The 22,130-nt window shown below is 48.3% G+C and overlaps 1 protein-coding gene across 16 annotated transcripts in view; it reads right to left on the bottom strand.

Moving 5' to 3' along the window:
- Window positions 1-22,130, bottom strand: part of AUTS2 (activator of transcription and developmental regulator AUTS2) — a 259,132-nt gene that overhangs the window by 155,464 nt on the left and 81,538 nt on the right. For all 16 annotated transcript variants that reach the window (XM_078873546.1, XM_078873547.1, XM_078873548.1 and 13 more), the window contains 2 exons: window positions 18,643-18,747; window positions 12,402-12,437 (listed from right to left, as the gene is read on the bottom strand). In XM_078873546.1, the coding sequence (XP_078729672.1) occupies window positions 12,402-12,437; window positions 18,643-18,747 (141 nt within the window). The remainder of the gene's footprint in view (window positions 1-12,401; window positions 12,438-18,642; window positions 18,748-22,130) is intronic.

Here is a 22,130-nt window from a genome sequence, read left to right as displayed (position 1 = left end):
GGCCTTTACGTTTTCGTGACCACGGTACTTTTTGAATGATTGTGGCTCACGTCTGAGCTGCCATGTCCGATCCGACCACGTGGATTCAGCGGTGGAGCAAGTGGCACGCAATTAAAAGGTCGCGAGTTCAAATCTTGGCTGGGGGTCGACTCAACCCTGCTTGGGGCAATAAAATGAGAGGTACTTGGTGGGGAAATCAGCAGTCGTTGTGCTATGGATGGCCTGTCCCTCGCCACATGAATCTAGAATTTCCACCACTGGCTCTGCCTCAATGCTCACGTGAACAGCAGGATATCACTTGAAGGATTTATAATTGATGCAAATATTTTTCACGCCACGCAATTTAATTTTGTTCGACTCACGGGCAGCGCCACCGCTTGCTATAGACGGGCGCGGCGCGCTGAACCTCTGTCGTGCAAACGCGGCTGTCGCGAGGCATGGCTGTGATCTTACGCGCTATCAAGCGCCGACACAAGGCACATTCCTCTGTTGTTGCCGTCTGCGCTCTGCCGGCGCGGCCCTGCAGCGCTGGCAGAGAGCGACGTGATGGGCTGCTCAAGAAAGCTGCTGCAGTCGTTCCACCCTCGAGCCACTCATTACGGAAACAGAGACTCGCACTAAGCATGTCGGCCTGACGGCTCGCAGGGGCCTCCAGAGAGCGCAGCAATATCAGAGGGATGACTGCAGGCTAAGATGTGCAAAGAACCATGAAAAACAAGTTTTGTGGGAGAACGATCTTCATCAATATTTCAGCAAAACCTGGGAGGGCAATTCCTTCCATTAAACATTCAGGTCCACCTGTCAGGTCAATCTCCTTTCTTGTCAATGTCTCTCACAGCGGCCAGTGTAGAATTTAATCTGCACAAGAGTTGCTGTGCATTAAAACGCCTTGCCCTCTGATCTTCGGTCATTCGTTTTTTCCCCTCTAAATTAGTATCAAAATAATAATAACCACTTATTTACCCAGAGACAATTTTTCAAGAGGGTCTTGCGATGGGATGTTTGCCACACACCGACGACATTGCACGTGTTTACCTCTGGGAGGAAACCGGAAAACCCGGAAGAGACCCATGCAGAACAGGGGAGGAACATACAAGCGCCACACAGAAAAGGAGCCCAGCTTGAGACTCAAACCCAGGCCCTTGTTGCTGTGAGGCACGAGTATTACCACTGTGCCACCCTGCCGTCCAATAACCCAACAGCTCTTTTAAAAAGCATCCATGTTTTGAGGTTTGTGCCAAACAATGAGCAGCTTTACGGGACCCAGCACAGCAATAAACTTTGGTTGGTCGGTGAAATCTCATTTTATCACCAATTCTTCTCTGGCAGTTATTGCCGTCATGCAAACAAATTACTCTGATGGAAAGGACCCCTGAAGGCCCGCGCACTGGAAAAGCTCATTTCCTCCACCGCCGCTCTTCCCTGTTATCCGTCGAACAGAAGCGCGCTGTGTAACACAAGACTCCCAGAGGTTCCCATCATCCCAGATCTCATTTTATCTGCCCAACTCCCTCGTGGCCCTTGCCAGCTATCCCATCCCCCGGCAGTGAAGTGGGCGAGAGAGCACGTAGAAGCATTACTCTTGTATGCTTGCCTCTCATCATAAAGCTCCTGGCTAGAAGACGACACTGCTGTACATGCACCACCGCCCTGATACGATGCACAAGAGTTCAATTATTTAAACACTCAATCGCACGCCCAGATATAACTGTCATAGTCGTTCCATTGACCCCATCGCTTGTGAGTGTACGATTATGCTTTGGGGCAGGCTTTCATGACCCCCAGCAGTCCTAAAACACGATGACGCCACCAACTTGGCCACCCACCAGGCCTCAGACTTAGGCCACGGATTAGATCACCAACTGCATCAACAACGACGCACACGATTAGGTCACCGACTAGGTCAACGACTTAAGCCACCTCCTACGCTACCAATTACACCAATAATTAGACCACCAAATCAGCAAATGATTAAGGCCACCGACTTCGCCACAACTAGGCCACCGAATGTGCACGCCACCGACTAGGCCACCAACTAGGCCACAGATTAGACCACAGATAGAACAGAGACTAGGCCACTGGCTAAATCACCGACTAGGCCACAAACTAGACCATAGACGAGATGAAAGACTAGGCTACTGGCGACACCACCGACTCGGCCAACGAATAGGCCACTGACCATGCCAGACTAGACCATCTACTAGGCCGCTCACAACGCGATCGACTCGGTCACTAAGCCACTGTGCGCCGGTAACATTGACGACAGCAGCAGCAGCAGCAGCAATAAGCATTGGGGACCCACACAGTTAATGTTCCTGAACAGTCACAGTCAATAAGTGAGAAATCCAGCATTATTGCACCCTCAGATGCATCCGAATGCTGAAGAGATTGCTAACTTACAGAGTAAACAACATGCGGGAGCTGACACACCGATCTGAGAAGACGATTTATTACAATATTATACTGGAACAAGCCACCTCATAAACATGCAAAGTCTGAAGGTTACACAAAATCCACCACGGAGAAAGATGAGCCATTATCATTAATAGTAGTAGGCTTGTTTACCAAGGAAAGACGCCTGATTCTCAAGACTCACTTTCAAGAGGGTCCTGTTAAGGTTTTTGCACTAAGGGGCGATGTTGTTACGTGTATTTCTAACGGATTAATGTTGCCCATGTACTGCTCCAAGCCTGACTGCTGATGAGACACTTAAGTGTGAAAACTGTGCCAGAGTTTTGTTGTATTGAACCAATCCTGCCAAAAAGTATACACTCCCAGAAGGCCGTGTTGCTGACAGGATGTGTAAAAAATATAAAAAATATATTAAAAATATATATATTTTAAAAAGATATGGGATTGACAGATAGGGGAAAGTTGTATAATATGGATATTTATTATGTAGTATCAGAGCAACTACCCGTACCAGGAGACACAACTACATTCGTTATGTTATCTGAATGAAAGTACATGGCAAAGTTCTAGAGCAGAGACTTACATATTAGCAGATATACACATTACGCAGCAAGAAACCCCGACCATCTCAATATTTCTGTTTATGTATAATTTAACGGGTATAAAAGTTCCCATGTAGCATGCAAAGGCAAGCCAGATTGTTGATGGTCCCAGAATCAATTCGGATCCATTAAGCCGGAGCACTTATCTGTACCAGGGCTCTTACAACATTTTATGTATAAGACATTACAGCGTTAAGACAAGGTACAAGGTATAAGCTGCCAATCTAATTTCCAGCATATTGGGCTCAGTGGGCACATTTAATGCTTAATGGAATGGCTGCGATATTAAAGTCATCGGCTGAGCAAGAGGAATGTCCCAGCTGTAATGCATCCGTCCGTTCCCAGCCAGGAGATGGTGAAGCTGGCATCAAACTAACCATCGCGCCAGCGACGTTGGCCTCACATCCTCACTGCCACCCTCACCAAATCGTTACAAACTCGGGTTGTTAACATCGTCTTTTTTTTGCATTTCCGGTAACAGCGTGGAAAAAAACGGTAAACAACGATAACCAGTTTGCTGCGCATGGGGGTTGAACAGTGTGGATGAGACATAATAGTCAGTGTCTGGGAGGCCAAGTCCTCAACATGGGTGGAGGAACCGGCAAGTGAGGTTCACGGGGACAATAACCGTGGCAGTAGCAACAGAAGAGCGATAATGAGGCGACTGAACGCAGGTGAGCGAGTGCCTGGAGTGAATCTGCGAGTGTATTCATCACAGAACTTCCAACATTCAAACTAATTTTCCAGCGGGTTTTGAACCTCTGCAAGGAATGCCACACAAGTCAATGATTTGGTCGACAGCCCTTTATTGTGATTTCTCGATTAAAAAAACCCCAACAGAAAAATAGATGGCATAACATTGTAATTCTATCGAAAACGATGGCTTTTGTATGATGAACAGTGCGATTTGTCATCATATAATGCCACACTAAAATTGAAAACCTAATTCACTTTCACATTTTACTATTAAAATGTGAGCTAGAAAAGTAGTGAATTCAATTTAATGATGAAATACTTTCTGCTCATTAATTTTTTTATTCTAACTTTTTTCTCCTTCTGCCTGACGTAGGGTTATTGAAAAGGGGGACGGGGGCGTGCGTTGCATCACTAAACACGCTGTGGGGCTGGCATTTGGGAGCGACACAATGCGGTGAATGGTGCTCAGTGAAGTACGGAGCGTCAGCTGCAGTGAGACACCTCATTAGGGCTTCTAAGGCAAAGTGGCAGCATTATCCTGCACATTATTAACACAGGGTCAGGACTGGGCCAGGCCCACATCTGTAAGTGAAAGCCTGTTGTTGTCTTTAGTCTCCATCAGCTTAACCTAATCTTGAGCTGCAAGGCTGAATTGGCAACGAAGATAAAGCAGATTCTGATAATCCCTCCCTCCCCTTGTTCTGTTGTTCTGTTTCCTGCACAGACCACAGCATTTTCATCAATTCTAACGATGAGACAATAACGGGATAAAGGTGCCCTGTGCCACAGCGGGAACGACTTGAAGGAATAACTCGGAGGCGCACGCAGGAGAGCCACGTAACCAGTTGGTACCGCAGATGCGTGAAAAAACAAACACTCGAAGCGGTATTGGCCAAACGTCCAAATGCTCAAAACCTCCCTGCTACTTACTCAATTGGGACTACGTAAAGCAACTGGCTCAGGGCTGTAAACAGATGATAACACGTAAAAAAAATCTGAAAGCATCATTGTGCAAAGCATGTAATGTATTATTGTGTTAATTATATTCTCCAAAGTGACACTAAATTATTTGTACGCATCAAACTAATTGCGATAGATATTGGTCGCCACACGGTAACGCGACACGGAGAGGAATATTCAACTCGTGCAGTAGACATCTAGTGTCGTGCCCAATTTTGTTTTTTATGGACAAGGAGAATATCGTACAAACTCCACACAGGAAGACACCTGAATAGGGAATCAAACAAAGGCGCTGCTTGCCGTGAGGTACGACGAGCATTACTACTGCGACGATCTGCCGTGCAATGAATCATTACGACTCAGCCTGGCGATTTCACTCCGGGACTGTTTTGAACGTTGCAGTGAACGTGGTGGAATCCGTGCCTCTTGGCGGAATGTGTTACTGCGTGGCGTTGCGAAGCGAAACAAAGCACGCCGCGGTGAGCCGTGGAGAGAAGGGAAGCCTTTCAGGTGCTGTGCGGCGCTCTGGTGGGGACAGACCAAACCCGAGTCCAACATGCTGCGACATTAATTTTTGAAATTACATCTTCTGCCACAAGAGGCTGACGGGCGCACTATTTAATTCATCTCTCAACCGCAGACAGACTTAATCTCTGCGGCCCCCTGTGCATGCCGCCTGCAGCTGTATCTCTGCGAGGTCCGATAAGCCCACGGCGCCCCCCCATTATTTACTGCATTTTAACCGCGTCATTAAAATGCAGCGCCGATGCGGAAACGACTGCGCTGCACCGTGCTAATCTCCCACGATGCAAGTTGCTGCAAAATGACGACCCGTCTCAGATTTCTCTGTGCCTTCTCTCCTCCCCAGCGCCAGATTTGATTTCTGAGTCGCTCCTTCCGTGGTGGTTCTGCGGTCTGCCATTCCGGAATTTCTCTGATGTTCATTTGCTTATTTTTGCTCAGATTTATATTTGCTTAATAATTGACGCTTTAATTGCTTGCACGCACGACACTTCATTTGTTTGGCTGTGCAAAAGCCTACGTGATGAAGTTAACTATCATATTTTGTTTTAATTTTCATGGCAGACAGGTGTAAAATGTGTGCCTTGACATTGTCATTGCCAGGACTATTATTGGGATTCATTACAGAAACGTAAAAAAACGTTAATGTTTTAGTTGCATAGAAAAACTGTAAGGAACAAAGACACTAGGATGGTAAAAGTAATCGAGATCTCGAAGGTAAGCCAACTATCAACCTTTCCGTACATCTCAGTGCAAGAACAGCAAGCATTACTTGTTAATTACACACAATCAAATTCAGAGTGATTTCTGGCTCAAATGAGCATTGAAGCAGTGCTTATTTCTTGTTTTAAGTCCTGAGCCAGTGGTGGAAATTCCTCATTTCTCTGACGGGCCGAGTCTTGTTCAAAGGAAAACTGTTGCTGACTTCCCCACAAAGTGGTACTCAATGTATGGACCACAGAGGGATGATGGGCTGAGCCACCCCCAACTAGAATTTGAACTTGCAACCTTCCGATTGCGAGCCGCCCACTCCACCACTTAGCCACCACCGGGCCAGATAGAATGACTTTACACGGAGAGCCCTCGTGGATAGCGGCACAATGAAGACCGTCCACGATTATGCCGTCGCTCCTCTCTCTCGGGAGGCTCCCGCGTTACGATGCCGGGTCACACCGTCTCCTCACCCACACTGCGCTCAGCCACCAACACCGCAGGTCATGACGCTTCTCTTTACGTTTCTTCCCTCGCGCTGCACCACTCTGGAATTCCCTTCCATCGTGTCCGAGTGCTGTTTGTTGCTGGGCAGCTTGAAGTTTTGGGCCTTTGCTCAACAACTGCGTTTAAAAATAACCAATCACAGCGACGGCCACGGTAAACGCCCGCGGTGGTAGGTGGGTAATTAACGACGGTGGAGACGTCATGTCTGGCTGGCCCCGTCTCTCCGACGAGGATGGGGAGGAGGGTAACGAATAGTGAGGCTGGCCCTTCGGCTGCACGGCGGGACTGAGCGGAGCTGTGCTGAGCGGAGTTGCGCTGAGCGGAGCGAGCTGCCAGTCGGAAGGCCACTCGGCACCTCTAGGAGACGTGACGGCAGGGCCGTGGGAGGTGTGGGGGGTGTGGGGGGCGTCCCTTGAGCCGCAACAAGAAACTCCTCCACGTAACACATTCAAGTATTTTTTTACACGTCCCATCAGCAATATGACATTCTGGGAGTGCATTATTTAATCAGCATTGGTTCGACACAAACTCTGGACTGGTTTCAACATTGACTGTCTCGTCAGCAGTGAGACTTGCTTGTAGCAATAATGGTGAACTGCCGGATGTTTATAGGCAAGTGTCCTCTGTTAGATATGGGTTCTAGTTCAACACAACTCTATAATACACAAGACAGAATAATCATTCACGTTCTGGAGAATATAAGTAACAAAATAAATAAGCAGACACTGTCTTCTATCTGTCCCTCCACGTGAAAATATAAATGCTCACAAAGCATACATAAAGTGCTTCAAATTATCTTCGGACGCCGACACACATTTTCACACTTGGTGGAAGTGCAAATAGGAGTTAATGTTTGCGTTAACCCCGTGGCTGCTTCTGTGAACGCTCCAAGCAAAGTCGGGATATGCTGCGTTTCACTTCTGCACGAGCGCCTGCGAGACGGAGGCAAGCGTTGGGTCGGCCGCGTGCTCTGGCTCACCGTGCTCACGAGGGCGGGGCCCACACGCGTGGCTTTCTCCTGCCGCTGTACACACGTCGGAGTCAAATTGTATAAAAGCATTGACTTTGTAAGGAACGTGCGCTCACGATAAATTATATGAAATTATATTGAAAATTGCCTTTGACATATATATAAAAAAAAACTTTGGCAATTTTACTAATTTTATAAATGTAGTGCAATTTTGAAAATTGGAAATTTTCCAACAATCTTGGAATATTGCCAACATATCGCCAATTTTGTAGACTAAGTAACCTTCATATTGCGTTTCATAAACTTTTGGAAATATTGTATTTAAACACCTAAATTATAAACACAGCGTAATTGTCTCCAGCAAAGTTTAAATTTAATTTTGCATTTTTATGGGCCCAATTGCAACATTGTAAAACATTGCCACATGTTACATGTACATATATTTCCACGCAAAGCAATATGAAAGTAATACGGAAGGCCTGCTTCCCAACGCTGGTGCGACGTTGGCCGTTGCAATCGCGACCAACCAACATCTGGCCGCGTGGCTCGGTGGTAGAGCGAGCGGCTCCGAATCAGAAAGTCGCGAGTTCAAATCCCTGTCGGGGGGTTGTGACTCAGCCCATCATCCGTCCGGGGCCAATAAAATAGGCACCACTGTGTGTGGAGGGAGACGTTAACATTAGTTGTTCTACGAATGAGGAATTTCCCACCATTGGATTACGGCCACCAGCACCGAGTTTCCCACAAAGGCGCAAACCACGTGCATGGACAAAGACACGCAAGGCTTTGTGGGCTCAGCGATGCGAGCGAGGAGCACCTATGAAGGCCAACACAGCACACGAAGGGCCAGGTGACCGGCACCACACTCTTCATCTAATCCATGTTGATGTTTACAAAACGCACAAAGTACTTAAACAAAAACTGAGGCCCACTGAGCTGTATAGCTCTTCTTCAGAAGCGACTTGGTCAAAAATGATAGCTCAAAGAAGTGGCTCATCACGTTTTAATGTAAAGCGGCAGCCAAATATTCTAAGCGGATGTTGATTCTAAATGTCGAGGGACAAACCCGGAGGACCCAGAGAAAAATCCACGTGACCACGGGGATAACATGCAAGCTCCAAATATACAGGTGCCAGAGTCATGCTTAGCAGACCTAGGAGAAATCCAGGACCATTTCAGACATTTATCACCGATGCTGGAATCGAACCCAGGTCATCGGGTTCGTAGCGTAATGAGTTAATTACTGCACCACCTCTCGCTACGCTACAAACAAGGACACCCGCACACACGCACACACGCACACTACCAGGAGCAATCGTGTGTGTGTGTGTGTCGTCACGTGACGAGGGTATTGGGTGAAAGGTCGAAGGTGGGAGGGTCTTGGTGTAAATCTGGGAATAACACAAGCCGAGAAAATGAGAAGATGCGCATCAATGATTCATGGCACTCAAGGTTAGCCCCGAGCTATTCAGTGTTTCTCTGCCCTTTACCACCAGCAGGTCCCCTAGGCCACCTGCAGCCCGCCGCTATCTCTTCTCCTCCCATAACCTTCAGCTGTCAGCGGCAGCGCTCCTGCCCCGAGCGGTTTTTATCGGCACCTACACCCCTCCTGCCGTAGCCGCCAGCGCCGTTCCACTGGCGCGCGTCCACGGCGGCTGCCAGAGCGAGCCGTGCCACGCGCGTCCCGCGGGCCGTCACCTGCCAACCGCTCCCACCGCAGCCTCCCCTCAAGCTGCCACCCCCAGATCTTCTTCCGGCACACAGGGGCCCTCATCAGCGAGGCAAGCGGAGCTTCTGTCCAAAGGTAGCGCTGAGCAGCAGACGAAGCAGCAGCAGCAGCAGTATTCCCTTCTGCCTTCAAATTACGCTCAACAAACAAAGATAATGTTTATTATTAGGTGCTCCTATGCAATCCGGCCAGGTGGCTCGGCAGGACAGCCAGCGGCTCACAATCAGAACGATGCGAGTTAAAATCCTGGTTGGGGGGGATTGGTCGATAAAATAAATACCACTTTGTGTGGGAGAAGTGAAGAGTGCTTATCCGGTGTAAAAACTCATCCCCGTCATAGGAATGTGGAATTTCCACCACTGGCTCAGGGCTGTAAATGGGAAATGAGCACCGCCTCGATGATCATATGAGCAGGAAATTACTTGAAACTGTGTGACGCAAAACACCAATCGGAAAGGGTATGCGTTGATAAAATGGGAGAGGCCTCAAACGCAATCGCCACCCACATTGATGGCCCTATCAGTGTACCATAAGAGATCTTAGAACCACTTGGGATGAGGAGGAATGACCACAATCCCATGGCCAGGCTAATCCTCCGATGAGTTAACATTCTCTGCTGGACCACACAAAATGAGGCAATAAAAACACGACCGCCTCACGTCGCAACTCTGAGCACCATAGCCCGAACGGATTGTGGCACGTGTCACTCCGCAAAGTAGCGAGAGATTTATGTTACTACGACTATTATTACCACGCTTGTTTGCACCAGGAAAGCCTCGCCGAGTCTCACAACTTTTCTTCGGGAGGGTGCTGTCAGTTTTCGCAGTACGGGGTTGGTATTGCTACGTGTAATCCCAATTTTGTATATTTCAGATAATATTTCAACATTGGGATGTTTCGCAAACACCAGTTTCATTGTGTGTGAGGGTTTTTTTTAACTACGGAAGGAAACCGGGGAACAATGCAGAACGAGCGAGAGAATAGGGGCAGTTTATGCAAACTCCAAACAGACCGTCACCCAAGCAGGGAATTAAACCCACGGCTCTCTTGCTGGAAGGCACAAGTGCACATTACCATCCAATTATAAAAGCAATAATCACACTAATAAAGCAAAAGCACAACTGAGTGAACACATTTGAACACGAAGGCCCTGCACATCAGAACGAGAAGCGAATCAAAATGTCTCGGTGGCCTTGAGCACCACGCAGTATTTGTTGACGGAGACTTCTTTTGAAAGAGCGCTCCCTTATCTGGGGGGCGCAGCGCGACCGAGCCAGCCAGCTTGTAAGGCAAAGGGCTCGCTCTGTGTACGCGAGATAACGTGCTATCTTCTCGATGGGCGCTGCTCACTGGTCGGAGAGGGCCTGTCAAAGGCCACAGCTGGAATATGGCCCCACACACAGCACATGTTGCTTTTCCCACGCATCTTGCAGCAATTAATGGCATTCCTTTGGAATGACCACAGCTTCGCGGCTGATAAGTGGCAGGAATGTGTCCACGATCATCCTGCCAACTTGCCCATGGGCTTGTCAGCACGTTGGGGTTTGTTGGGCTTTTAAAAGTGGAAAGCAAATTATTGCTTATTTTTGTTTGTTTATCGTGCGATAAATTATTCCCACAAAGTATATGGAAGAAAATCTACTCGTAAGTCCTCTGGCCGTTGCTACCCAGAATTTTAAAATGTGAGATGGGGTTTAAAATACCATTCCGCTTAAGGCAGGCATAGCCTAACAACCCTGAAGTTAAGGCCCCTCATTATCTCCGCAGGGTACGGAATGCTGATATTTCCCCAACAGAAGTCCTACCAATTTCCTTGCGGCTCACTTAACTCCAGCTAGAATTTTTTTATGCATTCAGGCGCTTTTTACTGCCCTTTAACACAAAATTGTCATTTCTAGTTTCGCATCGAACTAGAACCCATGTCCAACAGAGAGGGCCCATACCTATAAACATCTGGCAGTTCACCAGCATTGTTTCAAGCAAAGCTCGACTCTGCCAATGAGACACTGAATGTTCGGAACCGGTCGGGAGCTTTTCATGCGTTGAACCAAGACGTCTGGTCAGCGTGGAAAAGTAGGCCAATTACGCACGAGGCCCTTCCGCCGGCAATGGCACGAGCAAGCAAGCCAACTGCGGGTCTGCGCCTTGTCCTGTTAGCGCACAGTGAGTGCTGCTGATGCTGCTGCAGGAGCTAAGTAGAGACAATGCTGCATGAAGCAACTAAATACCATATCACTCACACAACCAACATTCTGACTTGGTGTGACTCGACAAATAACACAGCAAACGAACCGCTTCTTTGCTAAATCGACTCCTCCCACCTCCTCGATGAACTGACCCCTCTATGCCTCTGTTAAGTTCTTAAAAATAATGTCTCTTGTCATTACACGCTTTGTCAGCTGTGCAATTAACTCATAATTAAGTATTTAACCAGCGCACACCAATTACCGTTATACTCCGCTCCGTTAACACCAACGGAAAAAAAACACCGCTTTGGGCTGTCAAAAAATTAACATTTTGTTAACACTTTTAAGCGGCAAAGTAAGTTTTAAAACAACTGCCATACTTTGAACGCAGTGAATATCGAAGTCACACAATTACAATGTGCTAGCCGCGTCTTCGATTAAAACGTACATTTACATTTGTGAGGATATTTTTCATCTCGGTGTACTGTCACACAGCATTGCAGGTGTACTTACCAAACACAGCGTGGTGGGTAAAGTGTGAGTATGCACAGATGATTACACATCGGGGAGACAAATGCGGCCGGGCGTGGTACCAACCACACCACTCCCTTGAAGCATCACGTGCAAAAAAAGAGATGAATGCACCAGGGTGCATACAGCTGCCTACATGAAGATTTCCGTTCACATTTTACAACTCAATTGTGGGTCGAGTTCAAGTGTTAGTGTTTGGTTATGAGCCGGTGCCATTGGCAATGGCTTAGGAAGGGATCTGTGGCATTAGGAGAGAACCTGTTAATTCGAGCAGCAGATTTGCAGGATTTGATGCACGACTCTTTAACGTTGGTTCAGAGAAACGCAGCGGCGGTTCTCCCCCCCCTGGGTGTAGAGAATTGGGCTCAAACAACACCGGGTGGATTTGCTCAGCTTCTCGAAAATTTGACAACGCTGCCACCTGCCGTTCGTTCCGCGTGGCTGTGGCCTCGTTCCCAGGCCGAGCGAATTAGCAACACCGATGGCCAACTTTGTCATTGTGATTATTATTCACTCCGCAAGTAAAACGTTCAATTAAGGCAACAACAAATCAATCGTGTAAACGAGGTACTCACGATGTAGCCTCTTCCAGAGCCCGAATGTGTGGAGATCTGAAAAGATACACAAAGACATTTATAAAACACACGTGCCAACCAACGCAGGAGTGTAATTACAGAGGACCCCGTTGGCGGGCGTGGTGGGTCAGCGGTAGAGAGCGAGCGGCTGCCAACTGGAAGGTTGCGAGTTCACAATCCTGGTTGGGGGTTAACTCAGCCCATAATCCTTTCCATGGTCGGTAAAATATAAATTATTTTGTTTGAAGGTCACTTTCTCGGGGTTATAAATCGGAGATGTGTTCTGATTTCAATTTGGTTGTCTTTTGCTCCCATTTCTATTCGGTTGTTTTTTGCACGGACTTGTTTTGCTTTATTATCGTTATACTTTATTCAATTGTTTTTTAAAATTATTTTTGACAACCCACGTCAGCCACAATTGCAAATTAAACTCTCGTCGTTTCTTAAGATCTCATCCGGTAAAACAAAATACCCGCTTGAACGCTCTGCTGCATTTCACCGCTAGACTATGGACCCAATTTCAAAGATATAGCGATTTCAAATCGGGTCCATCTTTTTGAAACACCCTGCATATTGCAGACATCCTACCAAGCGAAACCTCGACCATCAGTGCATTCAAGGCCATTCACTGAACCCTGCCATCCACCAGGGTGTGTGCGCGGTGACACGTGCAAGGTTTGCACAATCATCAACAGCGAGCAACGTGTGTTGCCTGACGGGAAAGTGTGTGCTCACTGCTTTCTTTTGTACGGGAAGGGATTTTTTTAATCTGCAAACATTTTTACATCGGCAAATACAATTTGTTCGAGGCTTCATTGGTTTTACATTTGCATAACCAGTTTAAAGGATCGCCTCTCATTATTACGCAGTGTATTTGTAATTATAATCTTTTGCTTATTTTCATTAAACATTGAGCAAACACATCGCTTAATCCTTTCAATTAATGTCGCACCACGAGAATCGCAACAGGGCGCTGTACTGACGTTTGTCTCGAGCAGCTGGGCGGCTCCGCGGCGGAGCGAGCAGCTCGCTATCGGTCCGCGGTTTTCCCGAGCCCATCATCCTTCTGGGTCGGTAAAGTGAGCACCACTTTGTGGGAAGTCAACAGTGGTCGTCCTATGGAGATGCTCGCCCCTACCGTAGGAACGCGTCATCCCCACCACTGGATTTTGCTTATCAGGGCTGGAGGAGGAGTCACCGCTCACTGTGACGGTCTCCGCACCGATGCCTCGCAGCGGGGTTCAGAGCACTCGCATGAACCCCGTGGCCTCAGCGCCAGCGACTGGCCCTGGCGACGACCTCGTCACAGCTGGCGAGCCACTATTCTCCACCTCCTCGCGTTTAAGAGGGCTGCACTACCAAGGAGGAAGCTGCGAGGACCGACATTAACCCCCGGCTGAGAGCCAAGCAGCGGGAGAACGAGGCAGGCGTAATAGCCGCCTTGAGCTTCGGGGACACGGGCACGGCGATGCATTTCCTGCTCTGGGGCTATTACACAAAGGCTGCATTAAATTGGAATCGGAAAGGGCCCTTTCAATTTCCTGCAGGGTCTGTTCATTACATCCCACACGGACCGAGAGTGCTGTGATGCCGGTTCAAGGCTGCACATGTCTTTCATCGGCGTCCCTGGCGGACTACGCGAGCACTCACTGCTCCCACTGCAAGCTCCGAGTGCGTCACGTCACTGTTCACACCGCCCACGAGTTATTTTCTTCCGTCGAGATACAAACGTGAAGCTTGGGAAAACCGGTATAAGCCGGGAGCTACATTTGCATTAATAATACGTTTTATATTTTAAAAAGTTTTTTTCCCTGTCGATTGTAGATCAGTGCGCTGCAGAGTTTTGCAACGTGCACCGTGTAGTGCACGGATACGTGGGAAACCGTAGACAGGCGGGAAGGCAGAAACAGTCGACGTCAACGATTGCCCAAGCTCTATGATCCTTCACTGGGATGTGTTTGGCCAACTCCAAAAACGAGTGTTTATAATTTTTGGGAGGAAATGGGCTACCTGGCCCACGTGTGAGACGGGGGCAACGCTCAATCCTCGTACAGATGGAAATGAACCCACTTGCTGTACTGCAACCACACCCTGGCAAGCCAGGAAATGGCGACCTGAATGTCCAGGGGGAGGGCGTTTCACGAGCGAGTGCGATCCAGCGGCCCTCTGCTGCCTCCCCAGCACTGCGGCCCAGGCCACGTGCAGCACGGCCCACTGGCGCCCGGCCAGTGAGCCTTGCTTCTCGGCGCGTGCACCCTGGGGGGTCCCCTCCGGGGGCCTACGGGCCACGTGGCTCACTCCCGACCGTGAACCCCACGCGTGCGCCTTCGACATTCGTGCCTCACAGCGGGAAGGATCTAGGTTCGATTCCTGACTCGGGTTTCCTCTGGGTTCTCCGGTTTCCACCCATAGTTTAAACCACGATTGTTCGTCGATTCCTCCACTCGTCCTACCAGGTTGTTTTGTCTCATGCACAGCGTTTAACCACTGCACTGCAGGTCACAACAACTCACCCACTCACCCCATCACTCACCATACTGCATGTCACAAACACTTCTCTTTAATTACCAGCGAAACATCACACTGGAATTGTAAATGTCGTGGGTTTACTCTTCAACACACCGGTGTGCTGAAATAGAAACTAATTGGCACGTTTTGTTTACGTGACAAACCTCAACTAATTGGCTGTCGGGTGGTGGTGGGGTTTAAAAATTGGTCGCAAAAGCCTCCGTGTCAAACCGACTTCTCTTTCTGCTTCTTCCCTTACACTGCTCCACCCATCATCTATTATCCATTACAGCTTCATAGTGCTGTTTGTTACAGGCCACTTCACATTTTGGACTTCTGACCCAGTGGTCAGCCAATGTGTTTAGATAATAATAATAATGTCACTGGTGTTTTGGCCAAACATCAACAACAACAGATGATATTGGAATAATGAAACATCTGGTGTTAAAAAACCTGACCAAGACGATATCAATGTGGGTGTAATAGAAGGGTCAAACGTGAGAGATGACGCTCATATTTGTAACCCACTCTTGCCACCGAACCCTTATCGGTAAATGGTCAAACGTGCCGCCAATTGTGAGTGGCCCTTCACGGCAATGAATAACGCGTTTGCGGTAATTAAATATCACACCATGAAACGGCCTCGGATTGGCGTGGCTAACAATGTGCACGCTCATTAAAGCCTATGCAAGGGGAGGCTAATTGCAGAAACGTGGAGATGGGTTTAGGCGAAGAGGCAGCTCACATTCCAGCTGTGATGGAGGAAGCACATTAGAAGAAATTATCTCAATCAGGAAAAAAAAGCGAATTGAAACAACGTACAAGAACGGAGGAATAACGCGTGAAGCGGCACAGCATTGCTGTTGAGTTTAGGGCACATTTCGTGCGCTTAGATTCCTGGTGCTGCCTAACAGCAGGAATGTGTGTTCGCGGTTTGCTGCATACATTCATGGTTCGACATAGGCAGGCCGCCCTGGTTATCACCGCGGGTCTGTTAGCTGCAAAATATGCACTGCCTGCTTCATGTGCTTCACAGTAGACGTTAAAAGCTCCGGTGATGTCATTAAAAAATATTAAGCTATTTTCTGCAGGTGTCACATGCTCCATATTTGCCAAATTTAACCACAAATCACTCAATTGAGATACACATCAGCAACACCGCCCCCTACTGTGTAACTAGTGCCGACCATGCACGTGACACACGTTGCCTTCGTGATAGCCTGGGCTATACAAACGGCATGAATACCAAATGTACGAAATTATTAATTGTTAAAACGGTGCACGTGATAATTCGGGTCTGTACACATTGTAATATCACGGAGAAAATCATTCATTTCCCCTTTTGGACGGCAATCTCAACCTGTGGGGCGGAGGGTGCGGCGATAATACTTGTGCAGGAGAATGTAGAATTCGCGCGGAGAACATCGGCGCCACGTTGTGGCGACAAAACCCACACCGGTACGCAACGTGAAAACACGTGCCTTACGAAACAACGCTTTTGCTCGCAAGCGTGGCTGTGTCCCGGGCGCAGCGCCGCCACAAGGTGGCAATGCCGTGCAGCGGGTGCCGTGCGCACGCTCGGCCTCCTCCCTCTCCGCCGCACAGCACGGCGTGACAAACTGAACGCAACCGCGACACCGCTTCCCAACTACGGTCGCCGCCTGCCCGGGTTTGACCCGGACAGCTGGGGGAACTTGCGTTCGGGCGGCAGCAGGAATTGATTTGCGCCGAGATCTGGCAGCTGTACTGGGCTGAATTTTATTGGAGTGAACTGCACAGTTTGGATCGGTCTGGGCTGTGAGAAAAGATAGCAGCTCTGACACTCGATCATATTCTTGTCAAATATGAGCTCATCTTCTTATTATGTTTGCAAGTATGTGCTAAGGCCGATACATTAATGCCCATCAGCATTCCTGCGGGATTGGAACCCACAGCCTCCCCCGTTTGTGAGCTCTACCACTGAGCCACCTCTCATGCATTAAAGTTAATAAGAAATTCACACAGGCTTCACACTGAGCACTGTATGGCTTCTTATATTCCACCTTTGCTAGAACACTCAGGATATAACTTGTACCATGAACCTGCAGGCACGTGCACAAGTGCACATGCAATGAGCAGAGCGGGAGTTCTCAACCAGTGCTCTGCAAGGCCACTGGAAGCTCTCCGCGGAACTACTGCAAACAGAAACTGTTTTGTTTCACAAAAGACTGCAATTTCGGTCCTGAACATTGTGCAATGATAAAGATATTTTTCACAAATCACTGGTTTCCTGGCTTTTTTATTAAGATTTTAAGTGGGTTACTTGGATTAGCTTTTACTTTGCAAAACATCATTGGTGCACGGGGATCCGTGGGTCCAGTTGCTGGGAACCACTGATATAGAGCACAAGGTTTCAAACACCATAATTAGAGCACTGACCAGCATGCCCGCGTGGCTGCGGGTTACAAACAATAAAGGCCAAGGGCTTCAGCGATCCCTACGAAGGAAGGCATGCAGTCGTGTCAGCGGGCAGCAGTATTCATAATATAGGGTTTTGGGTCAGATCGCGTTATTTATAAATGTGTCGTAACCCTCCACCACCCAACACGGCCAAATAGTAAAAAATGTGTTACGTTTTCAAAGGACAAAATAATTCACTTCTTTAGCCCACCGGTGTGTTGAAGAGAGAATCAACAGCATTTTAAAATTTGAGTACGACGTTTCGCTGGTAATTACAATCAGCTTCATCGGGCAAGAATGGTGAAGCTCTCCTGTTGCTCCCGGTCTTAAATAGAGCAGCAGCCGGGTGAATTCATCATTTAATTCAATCTGGTGCAGTGATTCGAGGTAAAAGAGGGGGAGGGTATTGTAAGCAGTATGATTGTGGGAGAGATCTGAAGATTTGGTGGAAAAGATTTGGGCTTAGCAGGACAAACCGAATCCCTGTGATGAAAGAGAACACGTGGGGGGGGGGGATTCAGAAGCCAAGAGACCAACAGGCCCCTGGCCCTCACGCAGTGTTTGTGGAGATGTCAACACAAATCGTCGCCGGTTTCACCACCGACTAAAAAAATAACCCTGGAAACATTACTGTGAAATTACTGGATCTAGTAACAATCTAGCAGTGGATTTAACCACGCACAAAATATTGTTGAAAAAAATCAAGACAAGTTGATTTACTGCACAATTGAGTATTGAGGTGGTGCTCACCTCCTATTTCAGCTCTGAGCCAGTGGTGGACATTACAGATGTTTTTTCGGGAGCGAGTCTCTCCGTAGGAAAACCACTGTTGATTTCGTCCCAAAGTAGTACCTATTTTATTGTCCTTGGAGGGATGATGGGCTGAGCCACCCCCCCAACCAGAATTTAAACTCATAATCAACGTTTTTGGGTTTAGATCGCATTATTTATAAATGTGTCGTAACCCTCCACCACCCGACACGGCCAATCAGTAAAAAAGTGTCACGTTGACAAAAGACAAATTAGTTCACTGCTTTAGCCCACCGGTGTGTTGAAGCGCGAAACCACAACATTTACAATTTGAGTACGACGTTTCTAAACCCAAAAACGTTGATTATGAATAATATTGGTCGCGAAAGCTTACGTGTTAAACTAGAATTTAAACTCACAAACTTATTTTTGCGAGCCACCCACTCCACCGCTGAGCCACTGGGCCGGTCAATAAAACAGAGCAAGTCGCGTGCGGAGCGAATGCAGCGCGCGGCGCCAGCAGCGCGGCGGGTCCACGACTTACGTCGCTCTGCCGGTCCTGCGACGAGCTGCGCTGCGCGTCCTTGCCGTCCCCCCGGAGCGCCTCGTCGGCACCGTTCCTCTCGCACGACTCCGCGAGTGCCTTCACCTGCAGCAACGATAAACGCTCATGACACGGTCGCCCAGCGCCCACTGGCCAGCACCCAACGCCCACCCCACCCCCCAACACACAGCACCCCCTGCACCTCCGATTAGCACGGTTGGCTACGTGCGGTGTGAAAAAAGTTCAACATACATACAGCACTCACGTCCACTGGTCCCGCTGTGAAACGGTCGTGTCAATGTCTTCTGCTTCAATCTCAATGGGATTGTTATTGCTCCGATTTAGATTTTAATAATAAACCACATTTATATTGCACCGCTGTTCCAAAGATCGTAAGGCGTTTGCTGGACCAGTAATTTGTCCGAACTCTGCTTCCGAAACCAATCGAGAGCTGTGCTTGACTGGCTGCTTATAGATGGAAGGACCCCAGCTGACCGAGTTTCAGATGCTTAGCGTGGGCGCAGGGCTACCCCGCACGGCCTTCACGGCCTTCGCTTGCGGGGTTAGTGTGTCACCTGACCGTGGCAAGCGAGGTCAACAGTGCCACCGATGGTTTGCTCCTTGAGCAGGCCTTGTAGTTGCGTAATTCTCTGTACTTTAGTTTAGTTTTTTCATTTTGATGACCACGGTCAACCCATGTAAATGAGACTCTATCCTCGTCTCTTGGGTTCTCACCTGGTTACACAAATTAACTTGAAACAGGTCGATAATTAGACCACCGCGATGACCCCAGCCATCCGAGGTAATTATGAAAATCCCAGCAGGACTTTTTCATTTCAAGATATCGCTCCCCTTAGGAAGGATCTAAGGAAGTGCCACTGTCGTGCATTGTGCCAGTGTGTTTATGTGGCGGGTCGCGGGGTGGCAGTGGCCTCTGGGTACCGCTTCAGGGTACAAAAGCACACGGGAAGCGAGAACGGGAACCCTTCGTTGGGGACCAGCTGATCGCGAGTTCGCACAGAGACCGCATCGTTGACGGCACCACAGCAACTGCTGTGGTGCCGACAACGATGCGGTTTGCGTGAGAAAAAAAAAAACAAGAGTTAAACTTCTGCTGTTTATTAAAGTTGCACGTATCGTCTGATTATGAGCAGCAAACCGCTGCCATTAATTGGGGAACGCTACGGCTGGGCCGCGTCCCCGTGTTGAGTATTTAAAGCATCTGCGTGAGAGCTCGTGTCGGGGGAATTGCTGCAGCGCCATTGCCTTAGAGGTATCGACGTTTTCACATTACATCTCGCGCTATCTTATCGCGCAGCAGCAAATAAAGCATTTACAACCTCCAACTGTAGACCCTAGACTCATAAAACACGAGCAATTTCCCCCACTGTTTAAAGCAGATAGTTGCACATTAGCAACAAGGCAGTGTAAGTGAGGCAATCTCATATCGCCGCCAATTTATGGGTCATAGTTAATGGGCAATCTTAAATTTGTCACAATCGAGTTTTGGTGGATTAAAGGCAATACAATAAACACGAGCTGTATAACGACGCATCAATAATAACGAAAGAAGAAACGACATTCTACCGATGTACGTTTCAAGTGAAACAACAAAAAACGTAACACAACAATCAAGGTTTTTTTTTGTAACATTTTTTTCCTAAATTTAGTACACGGAGGGAAACAAATGTCAGTGTGTAACAATGTACAAGTCCAGGGAGTCTCTGGGTGGCTCGTGCACTGAACGTGAAATGAGCGACGGCTCTGCCCCGGAGTTGAGAGGGGAGGAGAGCCGATCTTGACTAAGTGATCACGGCCATGAGAGGAATCGTGTCGTCAAAGCACAAGGGGGAACACCACAATACAATGGGCAGCACGGTGGCCTGGTGGTAACACTCTGACACACAGACAGCAGCAACATCATCCCCTACTGCAAAAATTTGGCAGGACCTTTCTTAAAAAAAAGTCTCGGCACTCGGACGGTCGGGAGACAGAAACCGAGGATAAGGGGTAGAACAACCCCTATGGTTTACACGGGAGCCAGACTCTTATATCATTCTTGATTATATCATTCTTTTATTTATTTCAGGTGCATTTGGGTTACATCCCTCCCCTCCCCTTGTCATCCCCCCCCGCCCTTACTTAAAAAACTACCCCCTGCCCCTTTCGGTGGGGACCCCCGTCTGGTTTGGTGCAGCAGCAGGTTCGTTCCCCATCTTTCTATCCCCTGCCTTTTATAACCGGATTAGTGTATGTTGAGGGTGTGTACGTGCGTCACAAGGTGATGTATTGGGTCCACGCATTGCCTCAATAAAAAAAAGTCTTGGGACTCGGTGAGGTTTTCCTGGCTAACAAGCAGAACAGTAATTATAATTTTTAATAATAATAATGACTAAGAAATACCCCTCCTTGCTGTGGGATGCGCGTCATGGCTTACAGAGCCCAGCAGCCTCCGTTGTGAGCCACCGCGGGGGGGGGGGGGGGAAGCCCCTCTCCAAACACACTTGGTCGCAAAAGCATGTGCGCTGAGAAGGGTGCAAATATAAGTGTGTTTGGCAGCAAACCGTGCTCTCGTGCGGAACGCAACGCGGCCTGCCACAGTCAATAGAGACATTTAAACCCCGCAACGCGCGAGTCGCTGACCTCTGGGCAAACACACAAAGAAGACCCCTTTGGTACAAATGTAAAGAATGTACGAGAATATACGAATGGCTAACGTGATCATTCATGGCTATGAAAGAAATACAACCGTGTAGATGTACCGTATTTAAAAGTAAAGTAAAATTATTATTTTATCAAGTGCACACTCAACCTATGAAATGTGTTAGCTACAGCCAAAGAAGCTCTTGTTAATTTATCACCCAGAGAAGTTATGCTAATTTATAATCTGCAAGTAAAAATTATGCCGCCGTGTAGATGCGTTTCAACATCACGAACGACACCGTGGGTTAAACGAGAATATCGTGACCACAGAAGGACTTGAAAGCAATGTAAAACACTCGGTAAAATCCGGCATAAATAATAATAAGCACCGAGGCAGTGGTGCTTTCTTGTTCAGAGCCCTGAGGCCGTGGTGGAAAACTTCATATGGCGGGGGCAAGTCTGTCCATAGGACAACCGCTCTCGGCTTCACATCAAAGTGGCACTCCGTTTCATTGACCCCGGAGAAGATGACGGGCTGAGTCCCCGCGTCTCCTCGGTGGACGTCCTCTGGGATGCGTTTGCCCACCTGATCCCGCTCCCTCGCACTCGACCATTTTCACCGTTACTCGGTTAGCCGCGAGTTTGGCGATGCCATTCGGTGGCTCTCGGTGGGTTCTCGTTGACGCCCACGAGCCTGGGATCGGGCATCAGATCCGGAAGTAAATATTTTCCATGTGCAGCGTGGCCGCTTTCTACACCGCACGGTCTGCTTCTCATGCGCAACAGGAACAAGACTTCGGAAAATCTGGTGACTTTCTTGAAAGCCAGACCCGATGGAAATATAT

Source organism: Lampetra fluviatilis, chromosome 37 (assembly GCF_964198595.1).
Source record: "Lampetra fluviatilis chromosome 37, kcLamFluv1.1, whole genome shotgun sequence".
In the NCBI taxonomy this organism is placed as follows: Eukaryota; Metazoa; Chordata; class Hyperoartia; order Petromyzontiformes; family Petromyzontidae; genus Lampetra; species Lampetra fluviatilis.
This window is presented reverse-complemented; position numbering and strand designations above follow the sequence as displayed.